The 15,324-nt window shown below is 42.2% G+C and overlaps 1 protein-coding gene across 2 annotated transcripts in view; it reads left to right on the top strand.

Moving 5' to 3' along the window:
- The first annotated feature begins 943 nt into the window (after positions 1–943).
- The window catches only part of sesn1 (sestrin 1), a 54,281-nt gene continuing 39,900 nt past the window's right edge, over positions 944–15,324 (top strand). For both annotated transcript variants that reach the window (XM_080490838.1, XM_080490837.1), the window contains exons 1-2: positions 944–1,018; positions 2,141–2,466. In XM_080490838.1, coding sequence (XP_080346964.1) covers positions 2,182–2,466 — 285 coding nt within the window. In that variant the 5' untranslated portion in view covers positions 944–1,018; positions 2,141–2,181. The remainder of the gene's footprint in view (positions 1,019–2,140; positions 2,467–15,324) is intronic.

Raw genomic sequence — 15,324 nt, 5'->3', positions numbered from 1 at the left:
ATACTGTCCAGATCACATACCACCGCACTGAAGGAGGTGAACAATTCTGTTTACAAGAGCAATCTGCTTCCATGATTTATGACCATTTTGCTGTATATCGGTAGCCTGTGTACATTCTTCAGCACATTTCCCTACATGTCCTTGAAAATCACTCTTCCAACTGTACAACAAGCCATGCAAAAAGATAGGTGAAATTTGATGGTGATGCAAAGGATACACATCTAACGAATCGGTCTGTGTCTGTTAAAATACGGGGAACATGACTTTCATGTATTCAGTTATGTTATTAAGTGTTATGTTATTAAGTGTGTGTGTGTTGAAAGTTCTCTGTAGATTGAACTGAGACCTGATTCGGTTAAGAAAAATAAGCACATATAAAATGCAAAATTAATTATGTAAAGATATACACCGTTCAGAGCTGTTTTCTGTTGTTGTCTTTTCTGATCACTTGGGCTATTTTAGTTTTGAACAGAATCTTTAGATAGTGCACTAAGCAATCATACTGTCAACATTTGCACAACAGTGAGCAAATAGTTTGCTGCAGTATTAGGCAAAAGGTCCTGTTCAGGCTGCTGACCGTTGCTGCTGTCGGTTAAACTAATAAGGTTAAACAGTAAGTGGAAATCTTCAGAATCTCCACCTTTTTCTCCTCTGGCTGTTTTTCTTGTCGTTCAGTTATTTCTGATAAACAAGCGACAGCTGCCGCCGAAATGCATGACGGGAAATGTAGTTATATGAGCTCATGAACGAGAAGGAAATACACACCGAAAAACTTCAACTCCCATCAAGCAAACCCTCACAACTTGAACACCTCCCATCAGCCAATCAAATGCCGATATTCTTATAACCCCGCCCTAGAAACACATTAAGCCTTACCGATTGGCTTAACCTATATGCCAATCACATGTTTACCCTCAAGTTGTTGCCTATCGCTTCTACCCTGGGACTAAAGTGGTCAGTGCTGAGACTCTGCCGTCCGTCCCGCAGCAACAGACCCGCACCAAAGAATGTGGATAAAGTGAGTATTTGTGCATGACACTTTGTGTTTTGTATGTGCAGTGAAAGCTTTTGTCATTGCGAATGGGGAGCTGCTGTACCGGCCACTTTACTGGCGTCTTTGTGTAACGGGGCAGATCGAGAGAAGTGGCACGAGAATCTGTCTGGAAGATTGAATGGACTTCACTTTTACAAGCTGCTCGCGTGCGGTATTAATGACAACATCTCTAGATCAGATCTAAATATAAAATTCAGGAAACCTTAAGGCAGCATTGTTTACCTGCAGACATAACGGATAGTTAAGCTCTCCAATAAATAAGCTGCTATATAAACCGTGTATGTGTTTATTTTGTCTATGAAGTTGGCACGAGACAAATGATTCCAATTATGTGATTGATTTTATTGCTAGTGAAATATTCCCAGCATGATCTCAGTTTAAAACTTTCATGCTGCTGTTGACAGAGATAGATGGGGGTAACACGATTTACATTTTCTTACAAAAAGCCACAGAATGGCAATTTTTCGTGGAATTATCTGCAGATATATTAGAGGTGGTTGTGTTTAAAATAAGATTTCGGACCTTATTTTGTATGATCTAGAGTAGAAAGTGCTTTTTTTTTTTTAAGTTGAATGCGTAGATCTGGTGAACTGTGAGACATTCTGCTTTAACAACACTGCAAGATGATGTTTATGTTATGAGAGGTGTCAATTGGTGAAGATTCCTTTTTGAAACGAGTTTTTAATAATAGGAAACAATCTTATATATACTGTGAGATGACATATATTTGAGTGTGCATCACTTTGAGTAAGCACCCTGATTCACATTTTATTGTGCTTCATTTCTGTAAATGAGACTCAACTTTGTAGTTGAGTTGTTTGTACTTATTAACAGATTTTCATTGGGATTGGAAGACTAATGTATATGCACTTCTTCTTCTTCTTTTGTTTTTTGGAATAGATATCCATTGTTTAGATGGTTTTATTCAGTTTTCCTTTAGTCTTTTTTCCATTCCTAATTGTTTGTTTTATATTAGCTGATTCAACTGTGTGACAATACAGTAGATGACACTGCACAACTCACCATAACATACGAGACAGCTGGAATAACTATTGCACCCTTGTGTCCCGTGTTGTTTGTCTGCAGCCTGTTGTGAGACAGCACAAACACTACCTATACACAAAGCGATGGAGGTGAAAGACCAGGAGTCTCTGGGGAGGTGGGATGGGCTGGGCTCCAGGGATGCCATCTCCAGAACCGAAGCTATGGACATCATCTGCCAGGACGTCATGAGGAAAGTGGAGGCCATCGGACCGGTACCAGCTCCAGCCCCTTCCCCTTTGCCCCCAGCCTCGGGAAGCCCCCCCAGCAGCGACCTGAACGACATCCTGGCTCACCTTCTCATGCTGTCCCGACGGTGTCCTTTTGAAGACGTCAAGGTGCAGTGCAGGCGACTTCTTCAGGCCGTCCAGGTAGGACATCCAGTAATTTTATAACGACACCCTGCTCCCGGTGAGCTTTTCGTGCTGGGTTCAAGCTGCTCCAGCTGGTGACTTGTTGTGGTCGATGTATTGTTCTGCAGCCATCTGCCATCTTCATCTCTTCACCTCTTCATAAACATTGCACACATTGTGGTTTGTCTGAAGCTCACCAGGCCTAATGCATGCCTTGTCAAATGGATTTCAGTCAGTGACATAATGAAACGGCGCAGACTCGGTCGCATTAACCACACAAAGCTCATGATTTACCCTGAACACACCCCCTCAGTTTCATTGCATATCATACAAGAATTGGCAGTTTTAGTGAAAATAAGATGACAAATTCTATACTTATTTTGGAACTTTTTCAACAGATGCAAGTTTTGTAAAATTTACATTAACTGAGGTCATGATTTTTCAATTTACACCAAAAAGAGAAAAACCTAAAAGTTTGTGACATTTCTTACTCCGAATCAGTCTTAGTTGATAGGATGAATGTGCTCTGTATTTTTGGATAAAATGCTTTCACGTTTTCTTTTTTCCTGACAAACACAGACCAAATAAGTGAATACAAATTATTCTTCATCTCTAGATATGTAATATCTTTGGAGTGACCAGTAAGAACATGGGAATTAGGAGCATGTTGAGTGGCCGTTGTAGAGCTTTAACATGGACGTCATGTTGAACATTCAAGAAAGTACTGAAATTCACTTTTCTGTAAACAATAATAGTATGTTTGCCTCATGACTGCTATACTTTGATTGTATTTGCTGATCACAGCACAGTGAGTTCCAACAATATTAAACACTGACCACGTGCTCATTTGGGTGATCTCGGCACGGCAAACATTTATTTACACTACTAACTTAGGCGACGCCTTCCAGCTCCAACACCTTGTGGATATATGATGCCAAACATTTTCTGCCCTTTTGCCTGTTTGAGCTTCTTTAACGCAGTCATGACAGTCTAACAATGCTTTTTGGTGATTTGGTTTTGCTCCTTGTTTGTCAGTGTTGCTAATTTACCGTCACCGGTTCGACCACTACCTGGTTAGTAACTGACGGATGCAAGGTTGAAGTGTATCTCTGAATGAAAATGTCTGTTTAAAGCATCTTTGGACATAAATATTACATGGATCAACTCAAAATGAGAATCTAAAGCTTTGGCCTTTAATTTAGTTTCTTTTGCTTCCATTATTTTATGAGGCCGCATGCTTATCTGATGTCCGCTAACACGTGTGTTTTTGTGTGCGTATGTTTGTATTTACCCTGAGTTTAGCGTGGTGTTGGCTGTGGCCTATCCCACTTAATGAGTTTTCTAATAACAAACACAAACTTAAACTGAGCAACTTTTGATGGCGTGGGATGTTGTTATTCTGTGGAAATGAAGTGTTTGGCTGCGGCGCTAAATCCTGTTTGTACGGAAGTGTTTCTGGAAGATGGACGAGCAGGGCAGAGAGGGATGAGAGAGGGAGAAAGCTGCTTTGCGGGTTTAGCAGTGCACCACAGTGCACACACCGTCTGGAATTTTTGAATTATGCTAAGCTGCATTTGCAGAGGACTTGCCAAATGCTGCATTTATGAGCCCAATGTGGTAGCTGATGAAGTACTGGTCCCACGGTTGGATGAGCTCCCCCTCCCACACACACACACACACACACACACACACACACACACACACACACACACACACACACACACAGACTTTTCTCACGTTGTCAGGGATGGACATGGGGTAACAGGGGAGGGGGGGGCTCCGGCTCAGACAGACCTCTAATTCCAGTAGATCCGCTGATTAAAGACAAAATCTTTGAAAGCGCAGACAGTTTTTCCTCGTGTATTCTCCCAAAGAGGAAGACCTCCTGCTTGTTGAGAATAATTTAACCAAATACCCTCATGGCTCACAAAAATTTAGCCCGTAGCAATTTCCTGCTAGATAGTTGCCCCAGTGTGCATTTCGTGCTTTTCATCAACTGCATTCACTTGTCTTTATATAAACAGGAAGAAATGTGCCCCTTGTTTGTGATTCTAGGCACCGACATGAATTGTTGAAAATAAAATGATTCATTCTGCAGCAAGAATGTAGGAATGCATCTGGTTATTTAACATTTTAGAAGCAAACTTTCATTAAGTAGTTACAAAAGGGGCTTGATGCCACACTGCGGTGACCTAAAAACATCTGTACATGGTTTGCTCCCAAAATGTTGTCTGGGGTTTCTTTGTGCATATACCTATTTGCTAAATGTCTGTGAATCTAAACTCTATTGTCTCGCTTGTTTTGAAACGCTGAGCTCATCTGAGCTCTGATCATGAGGCGGATGAATGAAACCTCACCGGTTAAAGAAAATCAAATGACGGCACTCGAGATGAGTGACTGACACACTGTTAAGGTTTTTGTACATCACTTTTGCAAGTTAATGTGATCATGCCTGCTTTAAGTTTAAATGTTGGTGTTGAATTACTCAGATTCTCAGGAGATTTAAGCCCCAGGCGGTACATACTGGGCATGAAGCTATTGTTGCTGTGTGCTGTTGCTAAACATGACACAAAGACACTGTGGAGATTCTTGGCAGAGGATTTTCCTGTTTATTTAACGCTGATGTTGGGAATAAAAGGCCAAACGGTGGGACTTGGTGGGTCGGTTAGTTCCACCTGTATCAGTTTGGTCATTCAGCCACAAGTGAAACTAAGTTGTGTGCTTGGACATGTGAAAATTTTTAAGCCATAGTGTAATAATGATTTTCTTTTCAGTGTTACACTGCTAAGTTTTCCAGATAGGCAGTAGATATGAAAGCTGTTTGATTAAACGGGTTCAGTAAATGTCCCTCATGTATGACCACAGACTCTTCTCTGGGCCGTGGAGTTGCCACACTTACATTTCTTATGCAACCTGACTCATTGTTTACTCTTCGAGGCACCCTGTGAATTTGCCGGACAACTGTGAGCAGTAAGGGGAGAGGACCTGTGGGCTCCGACGCTGGAGATGTTATGTGCTCTAATATTGTTGAGTCCCAGGGGTCAAGGGTTATGGGGTCGTGGGCGAAAATAGGGGCTTGTGTACGAGGGGAGGGGTCAGGTTCCCATAAGCCGTGTCTGCGTGGAGGCTGGCTGGGGTGAAAGAGTCTCGAATCGCTTACCCGTGCAATCCCGCGTGGCCATCATAAGCAGACCCTGTCGGAGAGTCTGTTATCCCGGCGATTATGAACGTAACCCTGGTGAAGATGGGCAGAGATATCTTCTTTTTCTAACTTTATTTATAGGACATTTTGAATATTTTCGACAAACAATGTCCTCTACAGCACAGTGTATGAAAATATCAAGTAAACATTGATTGTCACATCTACCCCCTACCCACCCACTGCCAGGCCAAACACTCAGGATGAATATAAAATAGATAAGTGAAGAAAAAATGGAGACATTGTATGAAACTGCAGTGTTTTTGTTCTGAGTCCATGGAAAGGGTGGATATTCTCTTTCTCTCTCTCTCTCTCTCTCTCTCTCTCTCTGTCTCTTGCATGTTCCCTTGCTGGATGAAATGAAAGGAAGCTAGTCTTGGGCAGCTGGACAGAGACGGAGGGGTTTCTTTGTGTTATGTAATTACACCATTGTGTTGGCCCTTCTGGCCCCTACTTGAATTAAGAGTTACTCTCAAAAGATCAACCTGTTCTTGTGATGTAGGCTGGTGGTGTTCAGACTTCACAGACCCTGCCCATGTCTACAGAGGAAATATGAATCCAATCAGGAGATCAAGTCAAGAATGTACATTAAATACCAACTGGAATTAGTGTCCCTTTACATTTCATTCAGTCAGTGTACTTTTTTTTTCTTTTACTGTCAATGAAGCTAAGTCCATTATAGACTCATTTGCTGCATTTTATTTGAAATCTGCGTGCTGAAATGTTGTGGTAGCTGTTGTAAGAACTGTGTTTCTTTCATTTTAAGGTCAAGTTTGTCTGTTTTGTTTAGTTTGTTCTCTAATTCAGTTGATTGCAGATTGTACCTATTATGTGGCATCATACCCTTTGAGCTGAGGACATGCCTCTCGGTGGGATCCCTGGTAGTTTTTCCAAAAACACTAAATGTTATACACACTTACAGATAGGTTTGAGGGTTCTGCTGTCCAAATGGGTAAAATACTAAATCTATGACCATATCTAGCATTTTATAAGATACATGTAAATATACTGGACACATCACTGAATGCCCAAAGTGCTGAATGTTCACTGATCAGATATTGTGGCTATTAATGGTCATTTAATGAATGATACTAATAAGTTTGGGATTTTGTGTGTGTTTTTGGCAGAAAAAAACGAGGCTGTGGCTGTTGGAAGCTTTGGCTGCTTCTCTTTTTTTTTTAATACCACATACTTATTTAGCTAATTATGGATATTAAGACTGACTTACGCTTTCCTTGTAATAAACACCTACGTGTGTTTAATTAGGTGAAATGGCTTCCTGAGCCTGGCCTTCTCCCAGAATAAGTCAGTCTTTTCTCCAGGTCCTCTGAGACAACCTCATATATGGATAATTTACTTTTTACGAGCGATTCGCTTGTGGAGGCTGCAAAAGGTCTCTCTCTTGCAAGATTTAAAGGCCATGAACTTGCTTTGAACTTGTGTGTCAAGACTTGACTGTGTTTGACTAATTAAATACGGTGCTCAAATATATGCAGCGTCGGCCCCTGCTGCAGAGCTTCAATAAGCATTTAAAGGTTCATGTTGCTTTGTAGCTTGTTTGTGATTGGAAAATTGCTTTAGTTTGTGCTCAAAGGTTTGCTGTGTGTCTCAATCCAGCCTGGGTGGTAGCACACCTTTGATAAGGCCATATACTGTAAACCAGGTGGACCTGTCAGCCTTGACAGACAGGAGTGTGGACAGGAAACCTAAAGCTTTCACTGCAAAGGGATAGTCAAAGTCTACTTGTAAACTGTACGTTCTGTCCTGGTCCTTTTTACAAGTGTATGCATGTGTTTTCATACCTATGGACCTGTCTTTGTGTTTTCAGTGTATTGGGTGTTTGTGTGAACGCCTGTAGTCCTCTCTTGGGCTGCCTTTGCTTGCTGTGTAAATAAAGCCAGGACTGGGTGCACATATTTCACATGATTGTTTGACTTGTATCTCAGGATAGCTGATTTAACTGGTCCTCTTTTAGCGGCCTCACCTTGTTGCACCCTTTTTTTCTTCTATTCTTGTGGTCTCATTATACATAACATGGACAGTAGCTACATATTCAGAGGCACTTTACCTCGAATATTTTGATTAGCATGTATCGGCCCACATTTTGATTTTGAGGCTTGAGAAGGGGGGGGGGATTGTCATTTTGCATTGTGTTTGGTGTCATGTTTCTCATCACCTAAAATGTTTTGGTAGTATCGACTGTACGGAGGACCCACGGAGAGACGTGGAGAGTGGTGGTGTGGACGGATCTGATGGATTATGGGCAATCTCTGCTCCAACCAGGTCAGACAAATTGTATGGTGAGGGGGATGAGAAAACGGCAGCAGGAGCAGGCAGTGACCTTTGGCACAGTAACGGCAAAGTGAATTGCTCCGAGGATGTGACGGACGTGATGGAGGAATAAAGCTGCGGATTTACAGCTGCCTGCCAGCTGGGTTGGGAGAGTGGACAGAGCTGTGAAGTAGCTGTGGTTGGTGGCTCTGGGTGTTGTCTGACATGGTGTCTGTGGGAAGTTCAGCCGGTTACAGACTTGCTCCAGCTCCTTGACCTCCTTTTTAGTCTTCTCCAATACTTTTGTGGCTCCTTCTGGGGGTGCTTCCTGAGTTCAGGTGCAAAACCTCTCAGCACCTCGCACATATCCTGTTGCCTTTCCGCATTCGTCCAGATGAGTCTTGCAAGACGTATGACCAATTCCAGTTGACCTGATTTTATTTGCATTGAAACGCCTTCACCCGGGACAAGTGAGAATATGCATGCACCCAGATGAGGTTTTTGCATTTCTGAAGCTACAAGCAAGTTGTTTTTTTTTGTGTGTCAAGTAACAACGCAAAACCAAATAATGATTTCAAACCATAAACAAGTTTATATTTCTGAATAGGTAATATTCACAAAGCTTTACCTAACCAGCTAAGCTATGTTAAGATGGCGATAATGGAGGGGCATATTAAATCCAAGGGAAGTGCAGGAATTTGATAATGGACAATTTGTAGAGGCTATACAACATGATCAGTGCATCTTTAAGTCTTCCGCTCTTGTGAGGTGTTCTTGCACCAAAGTCACTGACATCCAAGGCTTGTTGACGTATATGGGAAGTGAAGTTGGACTTGTGTGGTCTGATCCAATGGAAAGGGCTGCTGTAGATCAGATTTCTGCCGATGTTAATGCCAGTGGACCTACATAACATTAGGCAGGTGGTCATAATGTTATGGCTGATTGGTGTCAATCCATTGGCTATTTGCCTGTATTAGGATATGTATTTGTATTTTTGGAACTACAAATGAGAATTTTTTTCCAAATGAATAAAACCAAACAATGATTGCTAGGATTTTTCCAAGAGGTTAATATGCAATGAAGACAAGTAGAATAGATGCCCTCAGTAATGTTGTTTTTATATCTGGCTGTAATTTGAGCCCAGTAACCGGGGAGGAAGAAGCAAAAGTGGAGGGTGAATTTATTCACTTTCCTCATGTTCCATAATGTATTTCTTGCCAGGATATTAAAACCATTTTTTACACACTGTACAAAAGCACACTAATGCACCAGCTCACTCTTTGATCCTACAACACAGACAGACCCCCACCTTCCAACCAGTGCAGCATGCTGCCGGCTGCAGACTCGGGAAGACTAGCGAGGAGGGGGCATGAGGGAAACGTGCAACTAGGTCACTGTCAATCCTGTTGTAAGCCTGAATAAATGATAAAAAAAGAATCATTTCCCATTTTTAGTGCACATTAGTAGGTCTGCAAAAATCTCTCCAACGTTTTTTTGTTGTTCTTTTTTTCCCTAATTTGTTTCCCCTCAGAATTATCAGTCCTCATTATAACGAGTACTCGAGTAAAACTTGTATAGGCTGTCTTATCTATTCATAGAAATAGGGAATGAGTTGCTGTTGGGAATAGGTTTTTGCACAGCCTAAGCAGTCACCATGGTACCAGTGGCATGAGGTGCAATGTGGGGTGGGCTGGTTGGCACCGTTACTGGAGGGGGGGTGGGGGTGCTGGCTCGTCTGAAATTATTTCTGGCCGTGCTATTCAGAAATAAAGGGGGCGAAAGAAAGAGAGATGGAGGAGAAACTGGAGAAGGGAATGAAGGAAAACATGATAGCTGTGCACCAAAGGTCGACCGAGAAGTGGAAGGCGAGGAGCACAGCGGTGGTAGTTTTGATGCTGGCAGAGTGAAGGGGAAGAGGTGAAGATGAAGGAGGAGGTGAAACAAACACCGTCTTTCTCTGTATTCAGCCTGCAACCTCCAGTGGAAAACTACTAGCACCCCACTACTATAATGAGCCTCACTCTGCAGAGCCTCAGCCTGGCTCAGAACCTCAATGTTGTCCCTTTCAGGACTCTGAATCAGACCCAGTGTAAATGAGCTTTTGATGACTTTAAATGAGTTTAAATCTCAAATTAAACACTAATTTTATTCATGGGGGGGGGGGGAATCACTGGCTATCAGATTAGTTAATGAAATGTTCATAACCAGGCTGCATAATGGTGTAGTAGTGGATAGAACGCTCACCTCATCATGAGACTATTTCTAGTTTAAATCCTTGCCTTCTCTCTCTGTTAAGAGTTTACATGTTCTCCTCTTGCATGCACTGGTTTTCTACAGGTACTCCTGTTTCTTCCCACAGGCCAATAAACATGCATTTGATTCTGGTGCCACGAGGAATTCAAGCACAATTTAACTCTGTAATCGAAAAACTATTCTGAGAAGGACGTTATCTACACTCTTTATGATGGACAGAGACGAAAATAATGTAAATATTGGTTTAATTCCATTCAAAGGCAGCGGTCCTGATGTCTGTCATTTACTGCAACACTGAATAAGATACATGTTATTATTTATTGATGAGACAGTTTATGTTGGTTGTAGGGAATGTAGATGAAACCTGTAATGTGACTTTTTCGTCACTGAAGACACTTCGGTATGTCAGAGGAAAAGCATAGGTGTAGATAGTACAAGGTGAAGATGGCTAGATTTTTTTTTACCTGCTTCAGTTTCCTTCATTCATGTTAATAGTCTTTGATGGCCCACATCACACTTACTTTACTAGAGTGGACCAGAGAAAAGAGCAATAATTAATGTTATTTATTATACCTCTTAAAATGCTTATTGCTCAATAATTTCATTTTAAATGTGTGTAGATGTGTTATCAAGCTGAGTTTGATTTTTGTCAGGGATATTTATATATATATATATATCAACTTGCTTTATTGGGCTATGTAATGGGATTGCATGCCTGAGGAGAATACAGGGGAGTACCTGCTGCAGTATATCAGCAAAATTGTCGTGCTGTTTGAAGTAAGTGCTTTAGCCTCATTCATAGTGAAGTAATTCTATTATGAAAAAACAAAAAAAATGATAGAAGCTATTATGATGCCATTTTCCAATTTGAGGGAAAATCACGATGATGCACATATTTTATAGACACGAATCTGAAACTCAACCAGAGCTGCTTGTCTCATAACTTTAATTCGGGTCCAAACATACTTCTACCAAATCTTTAAAACCTTTGTTCACCTCAGAGTGTATGAGTTTGGTTGTTTGAGACCGGGGTGTACCTTGCTTGGCTTTTGTTTAGGGAGAACGCACACGCACATGCACAGAAATGGCTGCACATCACCTCACTTGCTTCATACACTCATCTACTGCCGCTATCAGATGCTTTGTGTATCGACTTGCATGCCATCTGTCCAGGATTAATTTGATTGGATTCATAAATGAATGAGGAAGGCGCTTGCCCAGTTGATGCAGTATTTGAAAATTGAAATCAATATGTGCCTTTTCTCACCTCCACTCTCTCACTCTTTAATGCCCGGCCATTTGCTCGATGAAAACAGAATGGGCCGTTGAGCGGTTTCATCGTTCACACCAGTGATCTGTGGCTGGAGACTGGTGCAGTTCACCCCGTTTGGACACACGAGGGCGCTCTTTACTAGTGTTTTACTTGCTTGGCCTGCTCTCGTCTCAAGTTGCTTGATGGGAATTTTCCATGAACAGGCCTGAATGCATGCAATGCTGTGCATGATTTTAATTTTTTCCTTTTGCCCCGGTCACTGGGCGTACATCCAGTGTTGGTGTGTCTGTGTGTGTGTTTGTGCGTGTGTCTGTGCGTGCTTGTTTACACGCCGAGTGAGATTTATAGCAGTGGGCATGCAGGATTTAGAGGCATCTGCGGATCAGGTCACAATGCATGAATAGCCCAATGGCAATGGTCCAGGCCTCAGACGGAGGTAGCCCCTATTAGGATACAAACCACACAGGCTCAACACCAGGCTTAGCCCTCTGGAGTACACAAACAAATTATTAGGGGCACTCGCTCCGGCTCAGATCAATGAGAAAATGGTGAAATCCCTGAAATGGAACTGCTCAGGTGAATTGATTTGACGATGAACACACAATGAAATTAAACTTATGTCCATGCACCTGTAAGGACCCCTAATTGAATTAATTTGAATCCTATTTTACAGTCTTTATTATTATTATTCTATCTTTTGTTGTAACTTTTTATTTACAATCAGCTATCAAAAGCCTGTATGTGGCCCCCTGAAATGAATTGACTTTGACACTCTTGCTCCATCCAATCTACCACTAAGAACAACAATTATTAATTGTTTGCACATTTATTGACAAATGAGCATTACGGATGTGGACTAAATAAGGGTACATTTAAAAGATTTGAGATTTTAAGCCAACATGTGACAGAAACAATGGATAAAAATCTAAATATTGATTAAAATGTGAAGGTTGTTTAAAATTTGGCTCTTGCTGTGTCCGAGTTGTGTTCCTAGGTGGACCATGACCACAAAGCATCGACAGTCTTTTCAAAGACCTCACACTTTGAGACTTGAACTTCGCTGTGTCAGTGCCTGATAGATCATTTCCCATCGCAGTCATTGTGTGGTGCTGCTGCTCACCCAGTGGTGTTGCTTCAAGCTTTGCCCAGTGCCGTGTTGGCTTAGGATTTGGCTATGATGTTATTTTAGCGTGTGTGGTATTGTTTCAGGCCCAGTGTGTATGGGTGTAGGGTATTGTGCTGCTCCTCTCAGGGGTATTGTCCCAGGCTGATGTATGCATGCGTGTTTATGTTACAGGCCAGTTTGTCAGGACGGTGACAGTTTCAGGCTATGGGACCTCCGCATTCCCACAGCCGCTCACCTCTGACCTCGGCTCTCCTGCTCCCAAGTTTGAGCGTGTACGTGGTGGAGCGGCAGACTGAGTGTGTGTGTCTGCGTTTCTGATTGACACGCAGTGTTTATAATAGCTGCTTGAGTAGGTTGGCTTCACTGTGTTTACTTAGGGTGGGAAAACACACTCCCTCACGTTGACCATTGTGTGGCCTAAATCTGGACATGCACCTTCATGTTGCAGGTTATTTGGTGTCATTTTGCACATACTTACAAGCGCATACTGTTTTTTTTTCTCTGCAGGGTAGTTAGAAAGTGTCAAACCATAACTTTAATTTGAGACATTTCATCAACAATGTAGGCCTTTTAACACCGTTCTGTATAAAATTCCAACTTTTTTAAGTTTTAAAGATACCGTTATCTAAATAGAAATGTTGACCAGCTTGAAGAACTTTGTTTGCATACTCATTTTTACCAAACTGATGGGGACTGAAGTATCAAGTTGCGTTCCCTCTAGTGGTAAATATTTGTATAATATTTGTATATCAGCGATGTCTTTCAAAGCAGATAGTTAGCAGATAAACACAAAGACACACAAGCAATTAATTCACACATTGAACTTAAATGTGTTACTGTTTATCATCCTGCAGCAGTCATGACTGGTAGTGAGCGAAATCAGAATGATTATTAGTGTCATTGCAACAAAAAAAACAACAACATTTTTCGGCACAGTCCGTGGATGTGCCAAAATATAAACATACAAGAACAGAGGTACAAAGTTTCTAACACAACAATACAATGCATAACATGTGCCAGAATATGTGCAGAAGGGTGAATGCAGGATACAGCCCAGAGAGGTCACCAGTTCACCACAACAGTCAAACAAAGGCACAGGGACAGACGGCCACAGGTAAGGACCAGTTAAACGGTTTGAAGCTCTCCGGCCTGTCAGAAGTCAGAATATGGTCATGGTAAAGACACAGAGAGGAGCTGGTTAGCAGGGTTGCACTTAGGGAGCCTCTCTATGTGGAGTTTGTATGTTCTCCTTGTGTGTGTGCGTTTTCTCCTGACGTTTCTGCTGCAGTTCAAATACATGCATTTGACGATAATGCGTGACTCTCAAATTGCCCGTCGATGTGAATCTGAGTGTGTGTGACTTTCCGTCTTGCTCCGTTTGCCCCGTGGTGGACCGATGACCTGTCCAGTATGTACCCTGCCTTTGGCCCACTGCTGGGATCGGCTCCAGTGCCCCATGAGGCTCAGTTAAATAAAGCTGTATGGAAGATGGATGGATAAATCTGCATATTGCCCCGCTCTTCACCGCAGCTGGATAAATACCCTGTGGCACAGTCAATGCGGACAAAGTGAAGGTCTGAGAGAAATGCAAATTATATTTGTTCAAAATTATCTTTGAATATGACTGTGTACTAAAGACGATGATCTATATTTGGGCAATGTAAACAGCATGTTTTTCACTCTGTGTCCTTCCTCGTGTGTGTGTGTGTGTGTGTGTGTGTGTGTGTGTGTGTGTGTGTGTGTGTGTGTGTGTGTGTGTGTGTGTGTGTGTGTGTGTGTGTGTGTGTGTGTGTGTGTGTGTGTGTGTGTGTGTGTGTGTGTGTGTGTGTGTGTGTGTGTGTGTGTGTGTGTGTGTGTGTGTGTGTGTGTGTGTGTGTGTGTGTGTGTGTGACGCATCTCTGTCTCGTTCTCTCTGTGTTCCTGTGGGTTTATCTGTGCTTGCTGGAGCTGCAAGTCGTGTTTGTATGAGACAAGTGTGGTCGCAGTCTGCTTGTTAATTTGGCCACTTCGGACACCCGTGTCTCGTGTCTGCACTAAAGGAAGACTCACGTGTCAAAAGAAGGGGAAATGGTAAGGTTCCCCATTCCCCCCCACCCCCCCCTCAACGGCTTTAAAGTTCATGATCAAATAAAGAACGGAAACTTCAACTCCAACAAATGCAGAGTTGTTTACCCCCTCTAACAGTCACACTTCTACCACATGTCCCAACACTTTATTAGGAAGAGATACAGTTGCATCATGTTGTCAACCATCATACCTCCTGGGTTTATTCGATCCTCCAGTTGCAGCCAGTGACACACAAATACAGTCACATAGGCGCACGTCCTCCTTGATGCAAAACACTCCTGGTATGCGCTCATTACCCGACAACTCCACACTTTTATTGCCCCTTCTGACGGCACGGTAGACAAGTAAGCATTTTTGCCATACTTTACTGACTTGTTTTGCAGGAATCCGTCAAGCGATAATGGTCAAACACATCAATGCACACTGCGCTTGTTTGCTTCTTAAACAGAAGAAAGCCCGTGTTTGTGCCAATAATCACGGTTGTTCTTTTCTGTGAATTATCCCAGATGTTGGCTTAAACCACTTTGATGATATTTCTGACGATTTCATCAGTGCTTGGATGACAGTTTGTACAAGATAAACACAATAAGAAGGGAGGAGGTTCAATAACTGGCACTGACCAGCTGTCTAATGGCTTTCACATGTTGTTCATGTTGAACGAAACTATTTGGAAGTCAATGTTGTTAT

This window comes from Lipophrys pholis (genome assembly GCF_963383615.2).
Source record: "Lipophrys pholis genome assembly, chromosome: 21".
Classification (NCBI taxonomy): domain Eukaryota; kingdom Metazoa; phylum Chordata; class Actinopteri; order Blenniiformes; family Blenniidae; genus Lipophrys; species Lipophrys pholis.
The sequence above is the reverse complement of the archived record's forward strand: the minus strand, read 5'-3'. Positions and strand labels throughout refer to the sequence as shown.